The sequence below is a fragment of the Perna viridis genome, chromosome 4 (assembly GCF_037379345.1).
Source record: "Perna viridis isolate PV_CMFRI_1.1 ecotype Kerala chromosome 4, ASM3737934v1, whole genome shotgun sequence".
Lineage (NCBI taxonomy): Eukaryota > Metazoa > Mollusca > Bivalvia > Mytilida > Mytilidae > Perna > Perna viridis.
In genome coordinates, this window is record NC_142448.1 from 49,221,066 (window position 1) to 49,242,289 (window position 21,224).

At 34.4% G+C, this 21,224-nt stretch overlaps 3 protein-coding genes across 6 annotated transcripts in view; 1 reads left to right on the forward strand and 2 right to left on the reverse strand.

Annotated features, from left to right (window-relative positions):
- Positions 1 to 1,149: 1,149 nt before the first annotated feature.
- On the reverse strand, positions 1,150 to 10,219 carry LOC148620378 (uncharacterized). 2 transcript variants are annotated; one of them, XM_088581209.1, is made up of 7 exons: positions 9,930 to 10,219; positions 7,155 to 7,266; positions 6,369 to 6,556; positions 5,469 to 5,484; positions 4,286 to 4,309; positions 3,113 to 3,167; positions 1,150 to 2,562 (listed from the first exon to the last, which is right to left on the reverse strand). In XM_088581209.1, the coding sequence occupies exons 1-7, from the start codon at positions 9,982 to 9,984 to the stop codon at positions 1,309 to 1,311; spliced, it is 1,704 nt and encodes a 567-aa protein (XP_088437335.1). In that variant the 5' UTR covers positions 9,985 to 10,219; the 3' UTR covers positions 1,150 to 1,308. The 2 variants fall into 2 exon arrangements, with proteins under 2 accessions (XP_088437335.1, XP_088437336.1); XM_088581210.1 differs by lacking the exon at positions 4,286 to 4,309.
- Positions 10,220 to 12,521: 2,302 nt separating this feature from the next.
- LOC148620379 (trypsin-1-like) lies at positions 12,522 to 16,633 on the forward strand. The gene is made up of 7 exons (XM_088581211.1): positions 12,522 to 12,644; positions 13,396 to 13,505; positions 14,267 to 14,355; positions 14,848 to 15,116; positions 15,495 to 15,643; positions 15,893 to 15,947; positions 16,486 to 16,633. Exons 1-7 carry the CDS (start codon positions 12,587 to 12,589, stop codon positions 16,608 to 16,610), a joined length of 855 nt encoding a protein of 284 aa, XP_088437337.1. The 5' UTR covers positions 12,522 to 12,586; the 3' UTR covers positions 16,611 to 16,633.
- A 1,016-nt stretch (positions 16,634 to 17,649) lies between these two features.
- Positions 17,650 to 21,224, reverse strand: part of LOC148620380 (uncharacterized) — a 31,937-nt gene continuing 28,362 nt past the window's right edge. For all 3 annotated transcript variants that reach the window (XM_088581213.1, XM_088581212.1, XM_088581214.1), the window contains exons 15-17: positions 20,223 to 20,287; positions 19,657 to 19,746; positions 17,650 to 18,939 (exon numbers count right to left, since the gene is read on the reverse strand). In XM_088581213.1, coding sequence (XP_088437339.1) covers positions 18,668 to 18,939; positions 19,657 to 19,746; positions 20,223 to 20,287 — 427 coding nt within the window. In that variant the 3' untranslated portion in view covers positions 17,650 to 18,667. The remainder of the gene's footprint in view (positions 18,940 to 19,656; positions 19,747 to 20,222; positions 20,288 to 21,224) is intronic.

The following is a 21,224-nucleotide window of genomic DNA, read 5'->3' on the forward strand; positions in this document are numbered from 1 at the left end:
GATCTTTTGCGTTCCGCGACACCAATATGGCAGTGACTGTTCTGAAACAGCGGAAATTCAAGTACCTTAATCCATGTGAAGATAGCGATAGACATGAAACTTTAATAGACTACATTCGAGTGTAGAAAAAGGATCATTTAAATACAGAGAAAAGGTCCGATACATTTATATTTGCTCGATCTGTATCTCTTGCATGCGTAGAGGTGCATTCGGTATTTTAAAATTCAAAGACTTCTACCTTATATTTACTATGTAGTACATCGAAAGGTTGGAAAGAAAAATTACGAAAGTGTTGAAAGTGGATCAATCTCATCCGCAGACCCGATTTTCGCTACCTGGTCTACTACATATCATTCCGCTAGCTTATTAACCCTACATCCAGGATATGAACATTTTCTAAAGGCGTGATCACTACTTCTTTAAATCTGTGGAGCTTTTCTGTGTACTTCGTACTCCTTTACATTTAGAAGCAGATATTTGAACTGAGTGAGGAAGAGATGTACACTTTTGAAATAACGAAACCACCTCGGTACAGGAGATTATCTGTTGACAAAATATCCCAAAGGAGAGTATAAAAGCACAACGTTTAATAAGCTATAGAAATTAACCAATTACACAAAAGAGCTGAACAATACACACAGATCGATAAGCAAGAATCCACGACAGACGGGATGAACTGGAGTCTCCAGAAGGGTTTTAATGCAGTGTCTGCTTTCGATGTACCATTGAAAGACCAAAATGGGGATTCTACCGACTGGAATCCCTTTGGTTTTGTTTGAAAATTTTTTTAATTCAAGCATTTTGAAAGCAAATTTGATTTTGAACTCTCTAGATTTATGAATACTCGCCATACTTACTCGTTGAAGATCAAAACCAGTGGAGCTCGAGACGGAACATAATTTTATTCCATTTTAAAGGAGAAAATTTGCCTCTCTATAGCGGTCACTTAGATCATTCTGACAACCAGTGAATTTTCATAGGTGTAATAAACTTGGAAAATTAATAAAGATTCAGAATAAATAAACTGTAATAAAAGGAGTGTTGTGAAATAATTTAGGAAATCGGGGGAACTGGTCTATATTAATCTATCAATACTGCACCGTTTCCCTTCCTTGAAAATGTTTTTGGTAGTTTTAGAAAAGACGTTCGTTAAGGTTATATTCAATATAATGTGATAAATACAAAATTAAGCATAAACAAGATTACATTAAGTTGGTACAGACCAATACACTGCCTCAAAAGTATTATTAAATTATAATACTCGTAATAGAAGTTTAGATGTATTGCATGTAGGACTAGCCTGTCATCTTAGTACATTGCCCACTGTTGTTCATTTTGCGATCTGGCTGAAGAACGATTGTCAACGACTGGTTGGATATAACCGGAAGCAGAAGAACCTGAAGATGACGTGTATGAGTCAGTATCTGAATCGTAGCTACTGCTAGATTCGTTAGGATTTTCTGCAGTGAAATTCATCACCCCTGTTACCGTTTCGTATTGTGTCTTTTCTTTATCTTCTTTCTTCTTTTTATCGGATTTTTTCTTTCCTTTCTCGCTAACCTTTTTGCTGTATTCATATGATGGTGGTCCATGAGCTGGTATCTGAATGACCCGATCAATAATGTCTCCATCCCGTACAGAACCGCGCACAACCGGAACTCCTTGAATAACTTCACCTGAAATAGGGCGTTCAACAACACGAGTTGCAGTTGGATAAGCATGTCGCTCTTTTACGACCTTTGGTTGCTCTATAACTTTTGTAACGATGGGTTTATTGTGTTCAATGCTTTTAACGACAGGTCTATCGATAACTTTCGTTGACGTCGGGTACTTGTGAAGTTCCTTCATTACGACAGGTCTCTCCTGCACACTTGTTATAATCGGCTCGTCATGTTCGATGGTTTTAGTGACTGGTCGTTCGACAACTTTCATTGAAGTTGGATACTTATGAAGTTCCCTAGTAACGACGGGTCTCTCCTGTACATTTGTTATAATCGGTTCACCATGTTCAATCGTTTTCGTGATCGGCTTTTCAACGATTTTGGTTGCGGTGGGATACCGATGGACTTCCCTAGCAACTACTTCTCTCTCCTGAACTTCAGTTACCATCGGTTCGTCGTGCTGAATTGTTTTGACCACGGGTTTTTCGATGATTTTCATAGAAGTTGGGTATTTATGGAGTTCTTTGGTTATTACTGGACGTTCTTCCACTTGAGTAACGATTGGCTGATCATGCTGTACTTCCTTGACGACTGGGACGTCCACTTTCTTGGTGACTACTTTTTCTTCGTGAGTGACTTCCGCTATAACAGGTTCTTCGACGATTTGAGTTGCGGTTGGATATTTATGTACTACTTTTACTATGACTGGTTGTTTTTCAATTTGTGTAATAATCGGTTCATCATGTGTAATTTCCTGAACCACAGGTATGAGTTCTCGCTTCACCACTTCCTGTCGCTTTGGCATTATGGGAACAATTTGTCTTTCATTATATTCTATTTCACTAGGTGAGGTAACTTGATAGTTTCCGCCATCTTCCTCGCCAAACCGTAGCATTTGACCCTGAAATGAATGTGAAAGGCAAGCATGATAAGTACGCACTAACAATTATTCAACCAAGTAAGGGGTTAGATGATTGAATCATAGTTTTAATTGTTGTTGGCTGACAAAAAAGAACAAAAAAACACTATATACTCCGGTCATTATTCAGCAATTTTTCGCACTTCTCTGACTAATCGTGCTCAACTTTGGACACAAGACTCGAGGCGCCGGCACTAAGCAGATTCGAGATTTGTCGAATTCTTATTGACACAACTTTTGCTGATCGACTTTTAACACGGAAGGTAATAGTAAATTTCTATTTGGTCTGGGTATTCTCAAGGAAAAAGTTTGACAAAATGTCTTCAGGATTATGATTACAAATACACGTACAGGATTTTTTTTTTTTTTTTTTTTTGCCTTTTTTTCTGTTGTCATGACTTCAAAGTTATAACCTGCTTAATTTGTATTTAAATAAAATGCTACCCTAATATCGTAAATTATAATTTCTTGTATTTGCACTTATGTGAAATATGCTAAGGGAGATAATGCATTTTGTTCACATGTTATTTACCTTTTCCTCATACCGAGGGGAATCCATTGTTTGTAGTTGCCCATTCATAACAGGTCTGAAATATTAGAAATGTAATCTGTTAATTCAAGAATATATTTTTAAAAGGTATTTCGTATTAAAGAAGAACCATTTTCAACGCTGATCTATTTAACATGTAATGGAACATTCTAACGACAAATACATGTAGTCTGTTTAATCATTTCAGTTAATTAGCTCCTAATTAATACAGTATTGCATTTGAGTTTCTCAAAGTGATGTTACATAAGTAAAATTGTGTTGGAGGATTTTTTATTTTAATTTTTAATTTTTATTTCGATTTATTTTTTGCACTGCATGTCTCATTTAATACTGATAAAAAACTAATAACCAGTCTGTAACATGCACATTTCCTGAAAAGACACTAACAGTGCTAGCGAACCAATTAACCAATATTAATTCACACAAAAATTTTTTTAAAAAAAAAAAACAAAAAGAGACACAACAAAAAACACTTAAAAACAAACTAAAAATAAATACAAATACAAACGCCAGAATTGAAATATAAAATAACGATATCAACAACCGACCTCATTGTTATAGAAGAGAGCTTAGCTACAAATATTTAGATTTACCCCTAATTCAGTGTTGTTCAGTTTTTCTGAAATCGATTAAATGAGCAGAACATAGAAGTATGTACAATTTATGCTCAGCTCCCCAAAGTCGAAATTATTGATTCAAAGATGTTATGATTATTTCAATAAATAAGACCAAGTGGGGAGACTGATATTGCATTTATCGGTTATAATAACAAGAAGCTATGTAGACAACACCAAACGACGTGAAGCATGCATTCGTTTCAGCGATGCTTTATGTGAGAAAAAATGAAACTAGGTTTGCTCTCCATTATACGGTTATGTACCAACTGGACCACAAATTCATGTTCCATTATTGGTGTCTATCAAGTGGTTTGTCTTAGATTACGAAAAAGACGAACCGGAAGTGGAATTTTGTGAAAGTTGGTTCGTACCGGTTCATGGAAAACAAGCTAGGTACTGTTTGTTTTATTGTGTCCTCACACGGATTATAAAAACACAAATAAATGATCAAAATCACAAACAACAAACTCAACATAGAAGAAACAATTCATGAAACCAAACAAATCCACAACATAGAAAAGAACACATTCAAGCTTACTGGTATAACTGGGTGTATTGATATCTGGAATTCATTATTACATTATAAATACATGTACAATGCATATATAATCAATCCTTCTCCTAATTCACAACATTGACAAAAAAACAAGAAACTGCCAAAACTTAAAGGTAATTTTATATACATAATTTCTATAATGAGTATGATAATGTGTGGGCAAAAAGTAGATTTTATCCCTAGATTTTTTATGTTCCAAAATACTCGTAAACTCATCTTTATGACGCCGCCAATTTTCGGTGGGAGCCCTACAGTAATCAGCGTTTACTTCCACCCGTTCGTCACAAAATAGTGTCTGCTCTATAACTAAAATACTTTTTACGATCAGCAATTAAATTTGGCATGCTTATTGACCTCTATATTAAGTTGTGTGTCGCGAACAGGAACGTATCAAATAGGCGTAAAGACATGTCCAAAAAAAACTTAAAGTAGACTTTGTGTAGCTAACCCAAAATTTCCAAGTGTTCAATAATTGTATCCACTCTTTTAACGTTAATACGTTCTGGGGTTCTGTGATGAAAATTGGCACGATTTTAAACAACCATAAGAAAGTGTGTTGCACATAATGAGAACGAATTCTAATAAAACATATTTATTTCTTTGTAAACATCTCCTTGAAATATTTAGTGATAGGACTATCACGTCCAATTCTCAAAATAACTGTAGTAGGAAGATAATGGTCTTTGTTACTTCGTATGAAATTGTGGTTATTTTCGACTTTTTTATTTTGTTGTCACGATCTACTCGTTCATGGCCATGGATTTCTTTTCTCACTTTATTTGACCCAAATAGCCTTCATACGAAAGGGATGACTCAGAATAAAATGTTCAAAGTTCACTGACAACTAAATTATTAACAGACCAGAGAGCTATGTTCCTTTATTTTTAAAATTAAAGTGCTCTCTGTGAACTTGTTTTTCATTTTTACAAATTCTGCACATTAAAAGCCAATATTCATTTCTTAGAAAACCTGACTTTGTGATGACTAATCAAGGACTTTTCTTTAATTTGCATGTGCCCCAAACTTCCCTGGTATTTAATGAACACCCTCTAAACAACAATGTAGAAGGCTAACTAGTATTGTTTCTATCATTTCATAGGAAAAATCCATTGCTTTTTTTATTTCCCAATTGTTCTGGTGACTTATATTTTAATATATGTCTTACCTAACATCATTTAAATCTGAAAAAAGAAATTATACACATTTTAGAAAACATTCATTTATTGACATGAAATGTGTGTTTTAATATTACAGCTGATCCATAAATGTCAACTCGATTCGACAGGTATAACTTGTAGTCAGGGCAGATCCAAGTCAATCTGCAGTTAAAGCTGATCAACTGTATTTCAAGATACATGTAAAATGCTTGGTCAATTAACAAGACCCTGGCCCGGGTTCAGAGTTAGAAATAGTAACCTGCCCGCCAGCCCAAAACTGGCTATTTTTGGCACGGCTGGCTAATTATAGCAAAAATTTATACAGTCATATAGTAAATATATTGAAAAAGCGTATTCAGAACTGGCTAGAATTTGAGGGAGTTTCCTACCCTGCCGGTTTCATAAAAAAAATCTCAAACTGAGATTTTTCTCAAGTCCTTCTTCAATTTAAATTTTGACCATTCATATCACTTGATGCTGAAGATTTGAGAAAAACTCTGGATTTGAGGAAATTCTCAACTTGAGATTTTTTTCTTATGAAACCCAGGCCTGATTTGTTCAAGACTGGCACAGAGCCGGGTAAGATGCTATATTGTACTTAGAAGCAATGGACGTTTTATCAATGCCACCCTTTCCACTATCCCCGCAAAATTGTTTAGTATTCATATTTCACCCACTGGGTGAAATAATTAACCGACTAGTCCATTAAAATCGTATATCTTATTACAGTCGAACCTACATTTTCAAACACATCTTGCACAGAACCATATATTAGGTCGGTGTATATCTGAATTCAATTGAGAAAAAAAAACCAATATTTGAGGACCCATAGAACACTGAACGGGGTTTGGGGAAAACACACGTTTCGGACTACACAGCTTTATCTGTAGTATAAAAATAAAGCACACCTTTAAGTTGAACTGTGTCTGGAGCTACAGCAATTATTTTTGGAATGTGGTTCTGTATAGATGATGGTGCTCTCGAAACTTTGGATATGACTGATTTCTCATCTTCAAATCTCTCGTGTTTTATGTCTTCAACTCTCGCGACTTTTTCTTTACCGCGGAGCCATTGCCTTTTCGGGAACCAGTCATTCCTAAAGAACAAAACAATGATAATAATACGTTTGCTTGTTTAGTAGATCTCTGATACGGTTAATTAGTTAAACTTGTGTTCTTTATCACACAACCCAAGTAAATCTAAGATTTGATTGTGTTTTCCAATTATAGTGTTATTTTCAAATAATTTGTTTCTGTTTTTTTTTAAATATAATCGACTTGAAAGCAACTACATGTATCTGTGTACCAGCTTAAGCTCGTTTAAACTTAAGAGTTTAAAATCTCATTGTAGGTCCAAGATCATTCGAGGTCAATGGGCGGGAATTTAAAGTTAAACAAGGAAATCATAATATGCGCTTAATATGAACTTATGGGTCAGGTGAATATCAATAAGAGAAACCACCATTGAAGCAATAGATCGAACTCAAATAACGCACCAATAAAAACTTTGTATACACAAACAATTAAAATTACCTTACAGTCTACAAAAATAAAGCATGTGGTGTGACTGGATTGAAAAGGATGTGCCTTTTCTGCTTCTTCTAAACTTACCCATTCTAAACAAAAATTTATCTGTCTGAAATGTGAAAATTCGGCCATATATTTCAGAACAAAATATCTCTTTTTTATACTAACCAGACAATACCAAGTATACAAACAGCTACGGAGGCTATCAGTGCAAAGAAAGCTATCACAGCTGCCACAACCAGCCCCACGGTGGGGTCGGGGTCTTCCTCTGCATTGGCACCTGCAAGAATTGGTTGTAGTCATAGACTAATTTTGATGGTGCAAAATGTACTGTAACAGTAGTATCGAACATTTATTTATTTATACGAGAAAAGAAAAACATTAAATGTTCGAAGTTCTAATGATTCAGAAGGATGCACTACTTTTTGATTGATTGATTGATTGATTGACTGCTCATTTGACTGGTTGGTGATCTGTTGACTGGTTGATTGATTTGCTTGGTTGATTGATTGCTCATTTGACTGGTTGGTGATCTGTTGATTGATTGATTGATTGAAGATAATCAACCAAAGATTGATTGTCTGATTGGATATTTTTTTATTACAAGTAATGGATGAATACAACTGAATTGAACACAAAAATTATCTTCAAAATTTGTGCCATAATAGGGTACTTGTAGCTGGAGTGTTCTTTGCAGTTTAAATGTTTGTTTTTTTCCTGAATTAGAACACAAATGACATAAAATTGTAATAGCAAAAGTTAAACTGAGAAAACGTTTCTCGTCGGAATCATAAGCCGAGCTAATACAGTAAACTAAACACTTCAGAAAAACACCCAACATCCCTACCATACAGAGAGTCATATTTGAGATAATAAAATTGTTGTTACAGTCGACCTACTTCAAATTACCAAATCTGTGAAAATTACTTTAAGATGAATGATATCTTTCACACAAGGAATGTCAATTTTTCGCTCTTGAAAGAGGAAACTTGAGACCTGACAATGAACATGTCTTGGTATGCGTATTTAAACGCTATACATTTTTCAAACCCTGCTTTATATAGAGACCGTATACAATTTATGGAAAGAAACATTTCGATTCTTTTAATACTAAACGATATAGGCGTATAATTTGATATTAATATTTCTTTAGAATTGTTTGTTGATATACACTTTTCTTTATATAGCGTTCCATTTCTTCACAGCTTTATGTATTAAAAATTAGAAATAAGTGTCGGGAACTTCTGTCAACGGTAAAGGACGAACTCTAAATATTTCTAAATTGATAAGAAATTTGCCGAACAATACAACCATTGTATCTTCACTGTGACGAAATTTTTTGCATGGGCATGATGTCATCAGCATATGGAAGTTTGGAATAGATAGATACGACTGCTACCGTTACGTTAAAATTATCCACATCGAAATAAAACACTGGTAGTGCTCCAAAGTATAAAATCGTCGGTCCATTGATAGATAACGACCAAAGACAGATTGTGTGATATGAAATATGTTGAAATATTTGGCAACCAATAAAACGACAGGCCGACATAGATCTAGTATGTTCTATAGAAACCTAATTTCTCGTGTGTATCTCACAAAACTATTTTGAAAATTCTTTGTAACGATTGTCTTTATGAAATGGATAAGATAAATGTTGCCAAGGCGGAAGTCTGTGACAAAGACAACAAGGGATTGTCTTAAATTCATTATTGTCCAAATATTAGTCCAGCTCCTACGGACGAGAACTCATTCAAAGATACATGCACGACATCCCCTACGACACATCCTAGGCACTCGATAGACTGTCAATAAACGGCATTAGTGTAAAACTTTTTGCAGAGTATACAATACATATAAAGTCTGAATCACCTTTAAGTTTAAAGTTAAAAACCGGTTAGTCCCATTAAACATTATACGCCCAATACACATAGAACCCGACGGAGCGCAACGTCTATTTACTGGGGAGAATCTCAAATCACTTTTCTATGAACTGGTTTTACACCCTTATTAATTATCCAATTTTATACTTGGAATCCTATTTTAAGTATTATTTATATATTGTTTACAGTTGAAACAATATTAATATTCACACTCGCATATGACCAGTGACTAAAGTGCTAAAGAAACATGGTAAACCACGAATTCCAAATGTAAGAACATATGAATTATGCAAAGTACTCCAGAAAATGAATGCGTTTGACAAATTATCTTACACTAAGAATTCAAGAATAGTCGTGGAAATTTTAAGAGTTTTGCAAGACTTTATAATCGCTATACTTGCATGACACGTACCAGCTGTTTAATGTTATGGACGTTTTTTCCTGCTTACCGACCTTACATAGTTAACGTTCTCAACAGCTGTTATGAAGTCACTATCAATGTGTCATCAAACCAGATTAAATGTACATGTAGTTATTTTCTCAGTTATCCCTCATAGGGAGTGTAATATATAAAGCCCTTGGCCCAAGCATTTTTTTATTCATAAGTCTTTGCCTTTATGATAAATCGCATTTTATATCATAAAAAGTGGCACATATACGTCTTATAATTTAGCCATACAGGCGGCCAACCTTGGAAATATGTAATTCGATCTCTGGGTGTGAAAACTACAGGGCGGATCTAGAAGTTTACACGTGTAAAAGGAGGTTTTGTCCCAGCAATTTACGAGAAAGGGTTCCACTCTATCGTGTTTTCATTTTTTGTTACGTTTTGCACAAAATTTACGAAAATTTCTGACATTCCGGGGTTCCAAACTCCTGAACTCTCACCTGGATTCGAACATAGTATAACATTTCTACGTTTGGTTAGTTATCGTAGAAAATTGACAAGTTCAACATCGTCAATTATATCTTTCGAAGATATAAATCATGAACATTTGAAAGATATAGATACATGTAACAGATAATGTAAAGAGAACTCAATCATTCACCTGTGACATACCTGATATTAGTGTGATCAATACCAACACACACAGTGAAACTTCTAAAGAATTCATGACGCTTTCCTAATCAATTAGTATATATCTGAAGTCTATTTCACAAAGTTGTTCATTTCATAAAAAAACCCGTTCCAGTTCTTCTCCGGAATTCCGAGAATGAGCAGCAACACCCTCACATAGCGAGTTACACCTAGTTTTTATTAGAATGTCCAGTGTTTTCCAGTGACTAGTTTTAACGAAATACCCGATATATTCCAATTATGCTGTTCAATTGTTGGGGACCATCGGGGACCATCTCAAACAGTTTAAATCGAATGTTCTTTCTTCCGGCAATGTGGTATATAGGGTCAATTGAGCGAAAATGTTTTCAAATTACACGAATGTCTTAGTCAATTATAGTTTACGTTGAGTTTGGTAAATTGGAAATTGATGGAGTAAAACTTAACTAAAATTAGTTTACTATCTACATATTACTGTATTAGTATATATTTAATAGAGGTGTACAAGGTGTCATTACGTACAGTAATTTAACGTTTCAGTGGTGAAATGAAAAAAAATAAAGAAGACTCTGCCATGCTTACAAAATGTACCTTATCTTCCCTGTATCAATTTGATCCGATGGAGCAGTGTAGCAAATAGAGTCGTCATATTCTGAGACGTTTGTATAATATTGATTTGTTGTGACATGCATCATTAATTTGATCCTCTCTCCTACATAATAAAATCTAAAATGAACTGTGCCGTACTACCATACATCGTGTACTAAGTTACAGCCCTAGATTTAACGTCCGAGCAGCAATATTTCAGTTATATTCAGACGACATTTAACCTAAAACTTGTATAAACTAAGTAAATCTTTATATCGTTTTCTTTCTACTTGACCTTTTGCTAACCGAACATAATCGGTGCTTATTCATAGAGATGGGACCGGCGTACGGCTCATAAAATTATGAAAACATTGTTGGGGGATTTGTTAATTTATCATTAAAATTCAATTCTTTCCAATACAACAAACACACTCAGAAACAAAAGGGTTAATAATATGCTTCGCCAAGTGTTGAAACGAAGAATTTCAAAAGATTGTGCTGGTATGAAAGGTTATAATACAATACAACCACCAATCGGAATACGGAATTCACAGTGATAATTGGCCTGGTAAATTTTCTTGCCTTTTCTTTTTTTTAATTTCTTCCCTGCTTTGCTTTGTTTGTACAGTGACAGTGCACTCACTGAATAAAATGCATTCTGAACTCGCATCTGATGTACATGCATGCTACCAATAACCATTTTTATTTCAATAGACTCTTTGGTGCTAATTGTGGGATAGTCAATAAGCATGCGTGAAGCATGCTCAATATACATCCACGAGGAAAATTCTTTTGTTCTACCCAAGCCTTACCTCGCGGAAGTATATACTGCGCATGCTCATAAACTTACCACAAAAGGGTCTATTTTCTTCATGTGATATTGAGATTGCCCTGTGGACGATTTTATTGTAGAACGTTTTCATATACTAGTATTCTCATTCATTCAGTCGATACAGTCAAAAACTATATTAATGAACAAACCATCTTCAAATGAAAAAAAATATTTCAGCATGCTCTAATTAACCCAAGTATACAGAAGCTAATCAAGGCTCTCTTTTACGACTTGTCGAGAGAAGGATTGGAAAACTGTAAGCTTAAATCTTTAAAATTTTGACTAGGAGGACGTATTGCAACACTTACCGCTGAACTTTGTTCCATAAACTCTCCAGACCGTACAGTGGGATAATTGATGAGCAAGAGTGGAGCATGCTCAATATACACTTCCTTGAGGAAAATTATTTTGATCTACCCAAGCCTTACATTGCGAAAGCGTGTCATACACGCTCAAAGATTTACCACGAAAGGATCTATTTAGAAACGTATATTAAAACTTCGCAGGTTCAATCATGGGCTTATAAAAAAAAACGCACACCGATTCTCATGATATTAATTTGGCGATCTCAAAAGGCTGTTTTTTTTTTATTGTAGCTACTTAGGACATTCTGTTTACTGTCATGGTAATTATTTTCCTACTAGCAGGACTTGTCGACGTCTTAAATGACAACCAGAAATTGACGGATGTTTTACTTAGATAACTCACCTTCACAGTAACTTTTGTAATATTGCGATATTTTATCAAGTAAAAATATTGCCTTTAAATTGTTATTGATACAAAAACATTAACCCCTTCCTTAATGACCTATTTTTTTTTAAAATGGTTCCCATCGGAGATGGGGAGCGCCCCTGTCGATAATACTATCCTTATAAAACCCACTAGTAGCTGATTTTCTCTACAAAGTCACGAGTTTTGTCATTACTTTGTAATACATGTATATATGTCATAAAATAAACCGGTATATTGCCCCAGAGTATACTTGTACCATTTGTGGTGGTAGTATTGAATAGTAGCCGATCATAACTCCGAATTCATACAACTAATTGAATACAAATTGAAAAATGGGGACAAGGAAAACCTGAAGATATATTATACATGGACGTTTATATGTATATACTGACAACATTAAAAACGGATGTTTCCACAGTTTCACCTTATTTGATATAGAACACTGAAATCCCAATCTTGTAAGCTTATCAGGAATCTATTAAAGGCATGATTTCCTTATCGTGGCAAGATGGCAGTTTTGTTTACATATTCATTCTCAATGGTGACCTTATTGATTGCAATTTTTGGTAAGTTCTACACTCATTAGTCATCTTAATAATCAGTGACCCAAGGGGAGAGGTTTTCAGAAGTTGGCCTTTGTTGCATGATATTCTTCTTAGGCAAAAAATCGCAAATATAGCCTGGACACCCCCTTTTTTCTCGAACACATCAGGAATTAAAAATATTTGGGGCCCCTCTAATATTATAGAATTCCTATTTAAGGCATGCACGTGTTTTTATTGTATAATGAGCTTTTCATGGGCTATTATCACCCAGTCTTCTACAATTTGTCTGGGAACAAGAGGAATTTGGTTAGCAGCGTTTTATAGTAGGTTAAGTACTATTCTGTGCAAGAGTCAGGCAATTGGTGTCATATCATTTTACTCAATTTGTTTTTTTTTTTTTTTGTTTTTTTTTTGCCTCGGATTAATTCAATACAAATAGAAAACAACCGAAAATACATTGGAATTACTCCTGAAGTGTCTATGATATGGATATTTTTGACTTATTACATTGAGAAAAAAATGTCCTTGCCATGTTCTATAGTGCATTTAAACTAAATCTGACCTATCAAAATCATAAATGGGCAAATTTTACGAACACAGGTGGTTATTTCTGGAGGTTATGGGGTATAAATACTAGAATATTGCGATAACATCTATATTTATTCTTAATGAGCCACACCTTATTCACATTTTGCCAGATTCTTTAATAGAAAAAGACTTAAAACAAGTCTTTTTTAATGTCTGAATTAACATAAGACATTCTATACCACAGATGTGACAAGCAGTGCTCATGTTGAGTGTGGCATTTCGGACAAATTACATTTAGGTCAGCACAGAATCGTCGGTGGAGACGAAGCAATACCAGGAGCCTTGCCGTGGATAGTGTGTATTAAAGATTTTTTTAAGTTACATTAAAACACACATAAGCTGAAGTTCCACTGCTTCTTAAAATGACCATTGTGTTAGCTAAATCAGTTTACAAGTAGTAATGCTCAAGATCAGTGAACCGGATATCTGATCCGCATTCGTTACATTCCTGCATATAAAAATGAAAAAAAAACAAAATAAAAGAAAAACAAAAATCAAGTGCATGGAACATTGTCATTAATTCTGATAATGATTTTATTTTCTTAACTCCTATTTCAATCAAATTTAGCTTGAAATCAAAAGACTTGATGAAAAAATGGATAATCCCAGAAATCTTTTTTTATCTCTTTTTATGAATAAAAACTAGTAAAATGGCAATAAAAATGCTTGAAAAATGTTATGAGCACCGCGTCCAAAAGAATTTTTCTGACAAAAAAACAACACAAAAACAAAACAACAACTGTTACAACCAAAACACAAAACTCAAAATTTCACAAAATTGTACAGTTCAATCAATCACGTGACAGTAACCAAATTACATAGTTAAAACCACAGTGAACAAGGAAGAATGCAATTTATGCACAGTGTATAAAGAACCCAAAAATGAGAGGATCAAGGGGATTCCGGGGGTTAGCTCCTGTAAAAATGAGTGAGCAAAATGTAACATACAAGATGTAGGAACGCCCCTTGATATAACCGTGATATAATCGTGAATCAGAACAAACTTTATGTCACCATCCGTGCAAAATTATGCATTTCTCTATTCTCGAAAATAGGTAATGTTAACAGAACTGGGAGATCACGTGTGTGGCGGCAGTATTATTGGAGAAAGGCTTATTTTGACTGCAGCTCACTGCTTCGAAGAGTAAGTAAGTACGTTAAATGTTATGTTTGCCATTTAATTTCATTGTTAGGACCTCCACATCACATGGAAATACTGTACATATAGCATCAAGCTTACGAAAGAAAAAAAAACGATCTCAAAAGAGAGCAATACGGTTACATTTGAAAAAAGCACAATGAAACAGATAGACAAAAATCGGCGACGCTGAAGTTTATTATAAGTAGTTCAGTGTTTTATGACTCGCACATGAATTTTAGTAAAATAATCATTTGTGTGGATAAACTCTTGGATTGCATTGTATTTTACCACAATAATAATAATAATAATAATAATAATTGGATGGAGTAAATATCGTGAATTAAACAAGTGTATTGAGTAAGATCACAGAACGATGTCATAGGAGGACGGAGAACGGGAGTGAAAATATTGCACATGAATGCACTATTCTCCCGAAAATATTAAAGATTTTTACTGTCATGATTGGCACATATTGTATATTGTTTTAATCTTTAGCCCAGAAAGTATGTCTGTCGGACGATGGAAAGTTATAGCAGGGAAGCACCACGTGAACAAAAAAGACCCCCAACAAATAATATTTTCTGTGCACAAGATTATCAAACATCCGGGTTACAATACAGACACAGTAGCAAATGATGTTGCATTAGTAGTATTGGCAGATAAGATAGTATTCAGCGAGTTCATGAAACCAGTTTGCTTACCAAGTGGTGAGAACTATCATGTTGGACAATACTGTATAACTGCTGGCTGGGGAGACACACAAGGTAACTTTGGTCAAGGAATGCTTTAGTACATATGCCTGGTGAGACACAATAAGTAATTTTCTTCACATTTTTTGTCACAAAAGTTTTAAGTACATTAACTAGAATATCAAAATACGTTTGATTCGAAAATTCAGCGTTGTATTGAAACATTACGAAGTCGTCAAATGAATATGTATACGGGTTTGAAGACACCCAGCACATCGCAAAAAATAAATTCCAGTTATCGTCAAGGCGGTAGATTGTCAATCAAGTAAGACATAAACTCTAACTACATATTGTCTCAAACGAGAGAAAGAAATTAGGAAACCTGTAAAACTTCAGTAAGTAACCATAGGAACGAATGGTTGTAATATTTCGTCATTTTTGTCCAACTGACAGCTACAGCAAACTTTGATGTATTAAACCAAGTAGAAATACCGATTCTATCGGACAGTTTATGTGTAAGGAGAGATTGGTATGGGAGCGATTTCATACCTGCTACCACATTCTGTGCTGGGTATCCTCAAGGCGGAAAAGATAGCTGTGCGGTAAGATGTTTTGTTTTTGTTTTTTATTTGCCGGTTTGTAAACGTAGCCGTTGCGCGCGTTATGCTCGTTTAGGTTGCTTATTGCTGTTTTGTTGTTTTGCATCCTGATGTAAGTACTATTCATAACATGAAAGAAAATACGATTTAAATATGTGCAACGATAGTTGCTGTTTGTGTCTTATATCAAATTAGAAGTCGGCAATACCGGTATCTTGAATATCTTTCAATATTTTATGAAATTTTCTTTAGGGTGATAGTGGTGGCCCATTAACTTGTCAGTCTGGAAGGAAGTGGGTTCAGTTTGGTAGGTAAAAGACGAATTTACCAATAAAAATCAGCTACACTTTCACTTTTAAACACATATTATTATTTCTTCAACTTTCAAGTAAATTGTAACTTGACGTTACATGGCTTTTCTTTTGGTACCCAATGTCTTCGTTCGGGCTCTCAAGTATAAGCAATGTTACACAGTATTTGTTTTTAGGGCGTCTGAAAGTTTATTTGATGCTCTTTACTTTCACTTATCCTTCACATATAAGTAGGGTAAGTTAGTGTATTCTATGTGCTGCTCCTAAGTGGCCTGGAATCAAATTTTAACTTTTCGTTCAATCCCTTCGACTTTTGACGCCCATTTCGCTCGTTCTGTATGTCAAGTGTAATCGTCTGAAAGTTAAACTATCATTTTTACTTCAAATGGATGACAGGTTGGGTTATATTATATGCTGCTCATAAATGGTCTGGAATAAACTTTAAACCCTCGCTCGTTCGGTATCAATTGTAGTTTGATTTATAATTGTCTGCATTTTTACATGTAGTCTTCACTATCAACTTTTTCTTCTCAGGGATAACAAGTTGGGGTATACTATGTGCTGCTCCTAGATGGCCGGGGATCTATACCGATGTAACTATGTATATACAGTGGATCCGAGATCAAGCGCTAATAGTAGGGTTAGCCCTAGCCTCGTGAATAAAGTACTTATTTTACAGAAATAGTCATTTTTTTTACTCATTTTCATGATGCAGTATTTGTATAACCCTTAAAGCATTCGTAGAAATACAAAAAAAAATGCTGTAGGTTTGATTGACGTCATACACACAGAAAAATTAACAGAGGAGAAGGCTTAAAATCTCCCAGAACGATCGCAGGTTAAACAACGTTTAAACAATTGTTTAACTTAAAAATAACAAATGTGTTACGACAGCCTCGGTGATTTTGTACTCACCTTTAGTGTATCACATTAGAAATCCAAGTGAGCGTGTCTCTGCAGAGCATGGTCTTGGTGTCATTGATCGCGCATTTTTTTATTATGAAATGCTCGAATAACTTCCACTTGGCGTTTGGTTACTAATTCACCTTTTAGTGACGTTTTCATGCCACGTATAGCTTGTTCATTTGTTATTGCAAAGTTATGTTACTTCACGAAATGCATTATGATGCCATATTGAAATCGATCGCCAGACACTTGACACTGTCAGACAAATCACTAATAAATAATTTACCCTTCCGACTCATTTGATTCATGTTAACACTGTATAGTGAAGGATGGAATGCATGTTTATTGTTTTCTTTTCGTTTCTTTTAAATTATCTTATTTTTCTTGTATTTCGTGTTTTTGAATAATGTTTTTTTTTCTTCCTGAAGTAACCTAACAATATCAGTCTCAAGCGGAGAGGTATATTCGTTATTTCAACGCTTTCAAACTTCTGCCGTTATTAGTACTCAACCACCTTTTTATGCTGTGGGGAATGTTATAAGTAATGCTCATGTCTTGTGAAAATGTTGACATTCTTTATAACGGGGCTTAAACCTTTACTGGGGTATATCGGGTAATAATCCAGGAAGCAGTTATTGGGTCTGCAGAGGGATATGCAATATATTATGAAGCAGTTATATCATGCGCGGGTGACATTCGAGTGACAGAGCTTAAGCGTGACCGTTTAAGACTACCAACTTACGTACTTATGAGCAGATAGACAGCTCTTAATTAAATATATAATTATGCAAATATGTTCAAGTATTTTATTTTTCATCACATTCATTTAACAATTATAACATCAACAACGGCATTTATCAATATAACAATATCAATTATCACAAATCAATTTTACCAGAATTACACAATTAGTGTTCAAACACACCTCAAGATGAAAAAAAAAAATACTGCCAGGGCATTTATTACCAATACAGTAAATCCTATCTGCACCGAACTGTTAATTATCCAAAAAACATGTTTGAAGTTCATTTAATATCATTTTTTAATATATTTTTGATCCTTAATAAATAGAACACCTTCTGCACAAAACCAATTTCATAGCCCAAAAGAGGTTAGATTTGTGACTGGTTTTACTGTAATATTTGTGTTTAACTTCGATTTTCCTTGACATTTAAAATTTACATTTAATGGAATTTAGGACAAAAATAATACTTATTCGTATCATAAAACACGGTTTGTCTATATATAAATTATAGCCTGAGACCAAAAATACCAGAGTATTTCATTGTTTTTCGTTTAAAAAGGCATTAAACAGTCTTATATTTTAACCCTGAGTGAACTTGGAATACAAAAAACAAATAACTCTGATATGTACATCATGTGACCAAACCGTTTTGTTTACAGAAAACATCAAAATACTTTACAACATCTAAGTTCAAGTCAAACCACTTTCGAAAAATAATACTTAATACAATTACCACATGTAATGACGGCTTTCTAAAGCCACAATGATGTTGATTCTACAGACCACATACCAAACCTATTTCTAAATGCTTTGTTGTAATTAAGTAGTAACTTGTAAATGGGTAAATTAATCTGAGGGCACCCAAAAAGGTACGTAACGCGCATTAAAGACTTACTAAATCACAAGTTTCAGGTTTTAGCTAACAGGAGACTACTAGAAAATGAAGAGTTACCCTTGAAATAAATTTTCCTTATATTGCACATATTACCGACCTAGCGCTCTAACAAACTCGACAACCATTTGTCTCTTTTAAGTAGAACCTACGTGTTAACTGAACATGTAAAACTAGTTTGCTCTTTTTATCTTTGTCACAAAAATACCACTCAACAAAAAGTAAAATGCCGTAACTGCAAACAGAATGATGTATCCAAGACCCAATGCACAATCTACACTCTCAAAGTAGTCTAATATAATTCCTCCTATTGGTGTTGCTATGGCGTTAGGTAGAACTAATGCTTGGTGCCACACTGCTATGTCTTTTGCTTTGTCTTTTTCTTCTGGTAGTACGTCCATCACAAGAGCAAAATCTATTGATTGGAATGTTCCTAGTCCGATTCCTGTAACAGTTGATAATAATGTGAAAAATATGCAAGTACATCAAAGAAATTAAGAAGAAATGATAGTATTTCTCTCGTGATATATATGTCACTATGGTGAACTATGAAATAAACCCTTTAGTGCTAACTGTAGGATAGTCGACGAGCATGCGTAGAGCATGCTCAATATACACTTCTGCGAGGAAAATTCCTTTGTTCTACCCAAGCCCTACCTCGAGGAAGTGTACATTGAGCATGCTCACCAACTTACCACAAAAGGGTCTATGTGTTTTATACACTGTAAACCGAACAAGTAGTATCTTTAAAAAAAGATGGCCGACGTAGTAAAATTTTGTTCTTCTTACTTATAATTTTCAACATTTCATTCAAGAAAATAACACTTGGCACGCAATTTAAATTTTCGATAAAGTCACTAATCAGTATTTGGCCAATCGTGAAACGTAATTGATATCAGTTGACTTGCGTTTCCATAGAAGAGCGTCTTTAAGATCAAAGGGTAAAAAGCGAGACTATAACGACTGCGTCAGAAAAGTATACATGCATTCTAGATGAGAAAACAATGAAACAAGCCTATCAATGATGCAAAATCGTGACTAAATTCCTGCTTCCGGTTTGTTTTTCTTTCGAAGGATAGTAATTAAAATAAAACTTTTGCTTTAACTTGAAATCACAAAAGAGAGTAATTTGATTTTTATCTTAAAAATGTTGAAAACTTACCAAAGAAAAAAGCAATAATGAAGGCCACCCAGAATGCGTCCTGTCCACCAATGAATGCTAAAATCGTTGAACTGACACTCATTATAACAGCTGAAAAGGAAAATAATATTAATGAGAACTATGGATAGGCTGAGTAATATCCACGCCGGAAATGTGTTAAATCCTTCAGTTTGTTCACTCAGAGTTTCGCTATTAAAGCATCCGGAATCTTGATTTGTTTACCCTCATAATCTGCTAAAACATTCATAATCTTTTCAACAATAAGTATAAGTGGCGCTTACAAGGAACTTGGACGGACGAATAGCAGATAGACGTACGAAGTACTTTTATATAAACTAAAACTTGTTTGCGAATCTTTATGGTAAAAATACGTTTTTTCCTTGAAAATGCAGAACTGTTTCTAAAGCGTTGGTCATATTCTATGTTCAAGGGAAATGATATCACTTCAAATTGTGTCGAAGTAGAGCCGCACCATAAGCTAGGCTAACTAACGTGATGAATGAAATTGCAGCTTTACATGATATAGATATACAGGCTGCATAAAGATTCTTCCTGCTGATACTAACCTGCAGTTATGACGATTATTTTTCTTTTACCAAGTCTGTCTGACAATATCCCCATAAAAATAGAACTGAAATGAAACATTATAACTGATGATTATTGTTTTAGGAAGAATAAATGACTTCATTATCTGTATCTTTTAAGTTAGATGAAATATCATTGAAAAGTACATTCAAAGAAAGCTACAACGAATGCACCTGAAAGGGACGGACCGTCAGCAACGTCCAATATATGTACATGCTCTGTAACATGAATGGTTCAAAATGATTCTTGTCGGCAGTGATGTAAAACGGAAATGACGTTTGTACCAAGGAAGTGATTGTTTGAACTTTTGACTCAGATGCAAAACGCGTCTCATAAGAAGTCTCGCACATAGGTCGAGACATCTATGAATATTTCTGTATCCTAAAATCAATCATTTCATCTATCGACAAAATGTAATGTTATATTTATATACACAGAACAGGCTTGCCAAGCTTTTGAAGCGCCATAAAGTGTTGTACCAAAAATGTTTTTCCTCCCGTCTGTACTATAAACAGTTCGATTTATTCCTTGGAACTCTGGAGATCAATGCATTAACTAGCGCATTGTATTTACTGAATTATAAACTGGTAACTTACATAGCCAACTTATAACTTATTTTATATGTTCGTAGTAGTTTATACTATCTATGGTTTGTTATTAGCATAGTGAGGTTTTCTAAACTCGTAAACATTGGCCGCAATGAAACTCTTTATTTAGTATACAGTTTTTGAAAGAACATTGACAACAAAAAATCACTAGAGACCCTGAACTGTTCGATACGGATACATGAATATTTAAGTATTCGACTCGTACCCAACTGCTACAGAAAATAATGAAGGTGAAAAAATAAATCCAACTGTGTATGATACCGATACTGCAATGTTTAAGTAGCAGTCTTTGTAAGAATAATACAAAATCTGAAAAAAATGTGTTGTACCCCAAAAAGGCCACATATTTGTATTTTTGTAATTAATTTGTTTTAT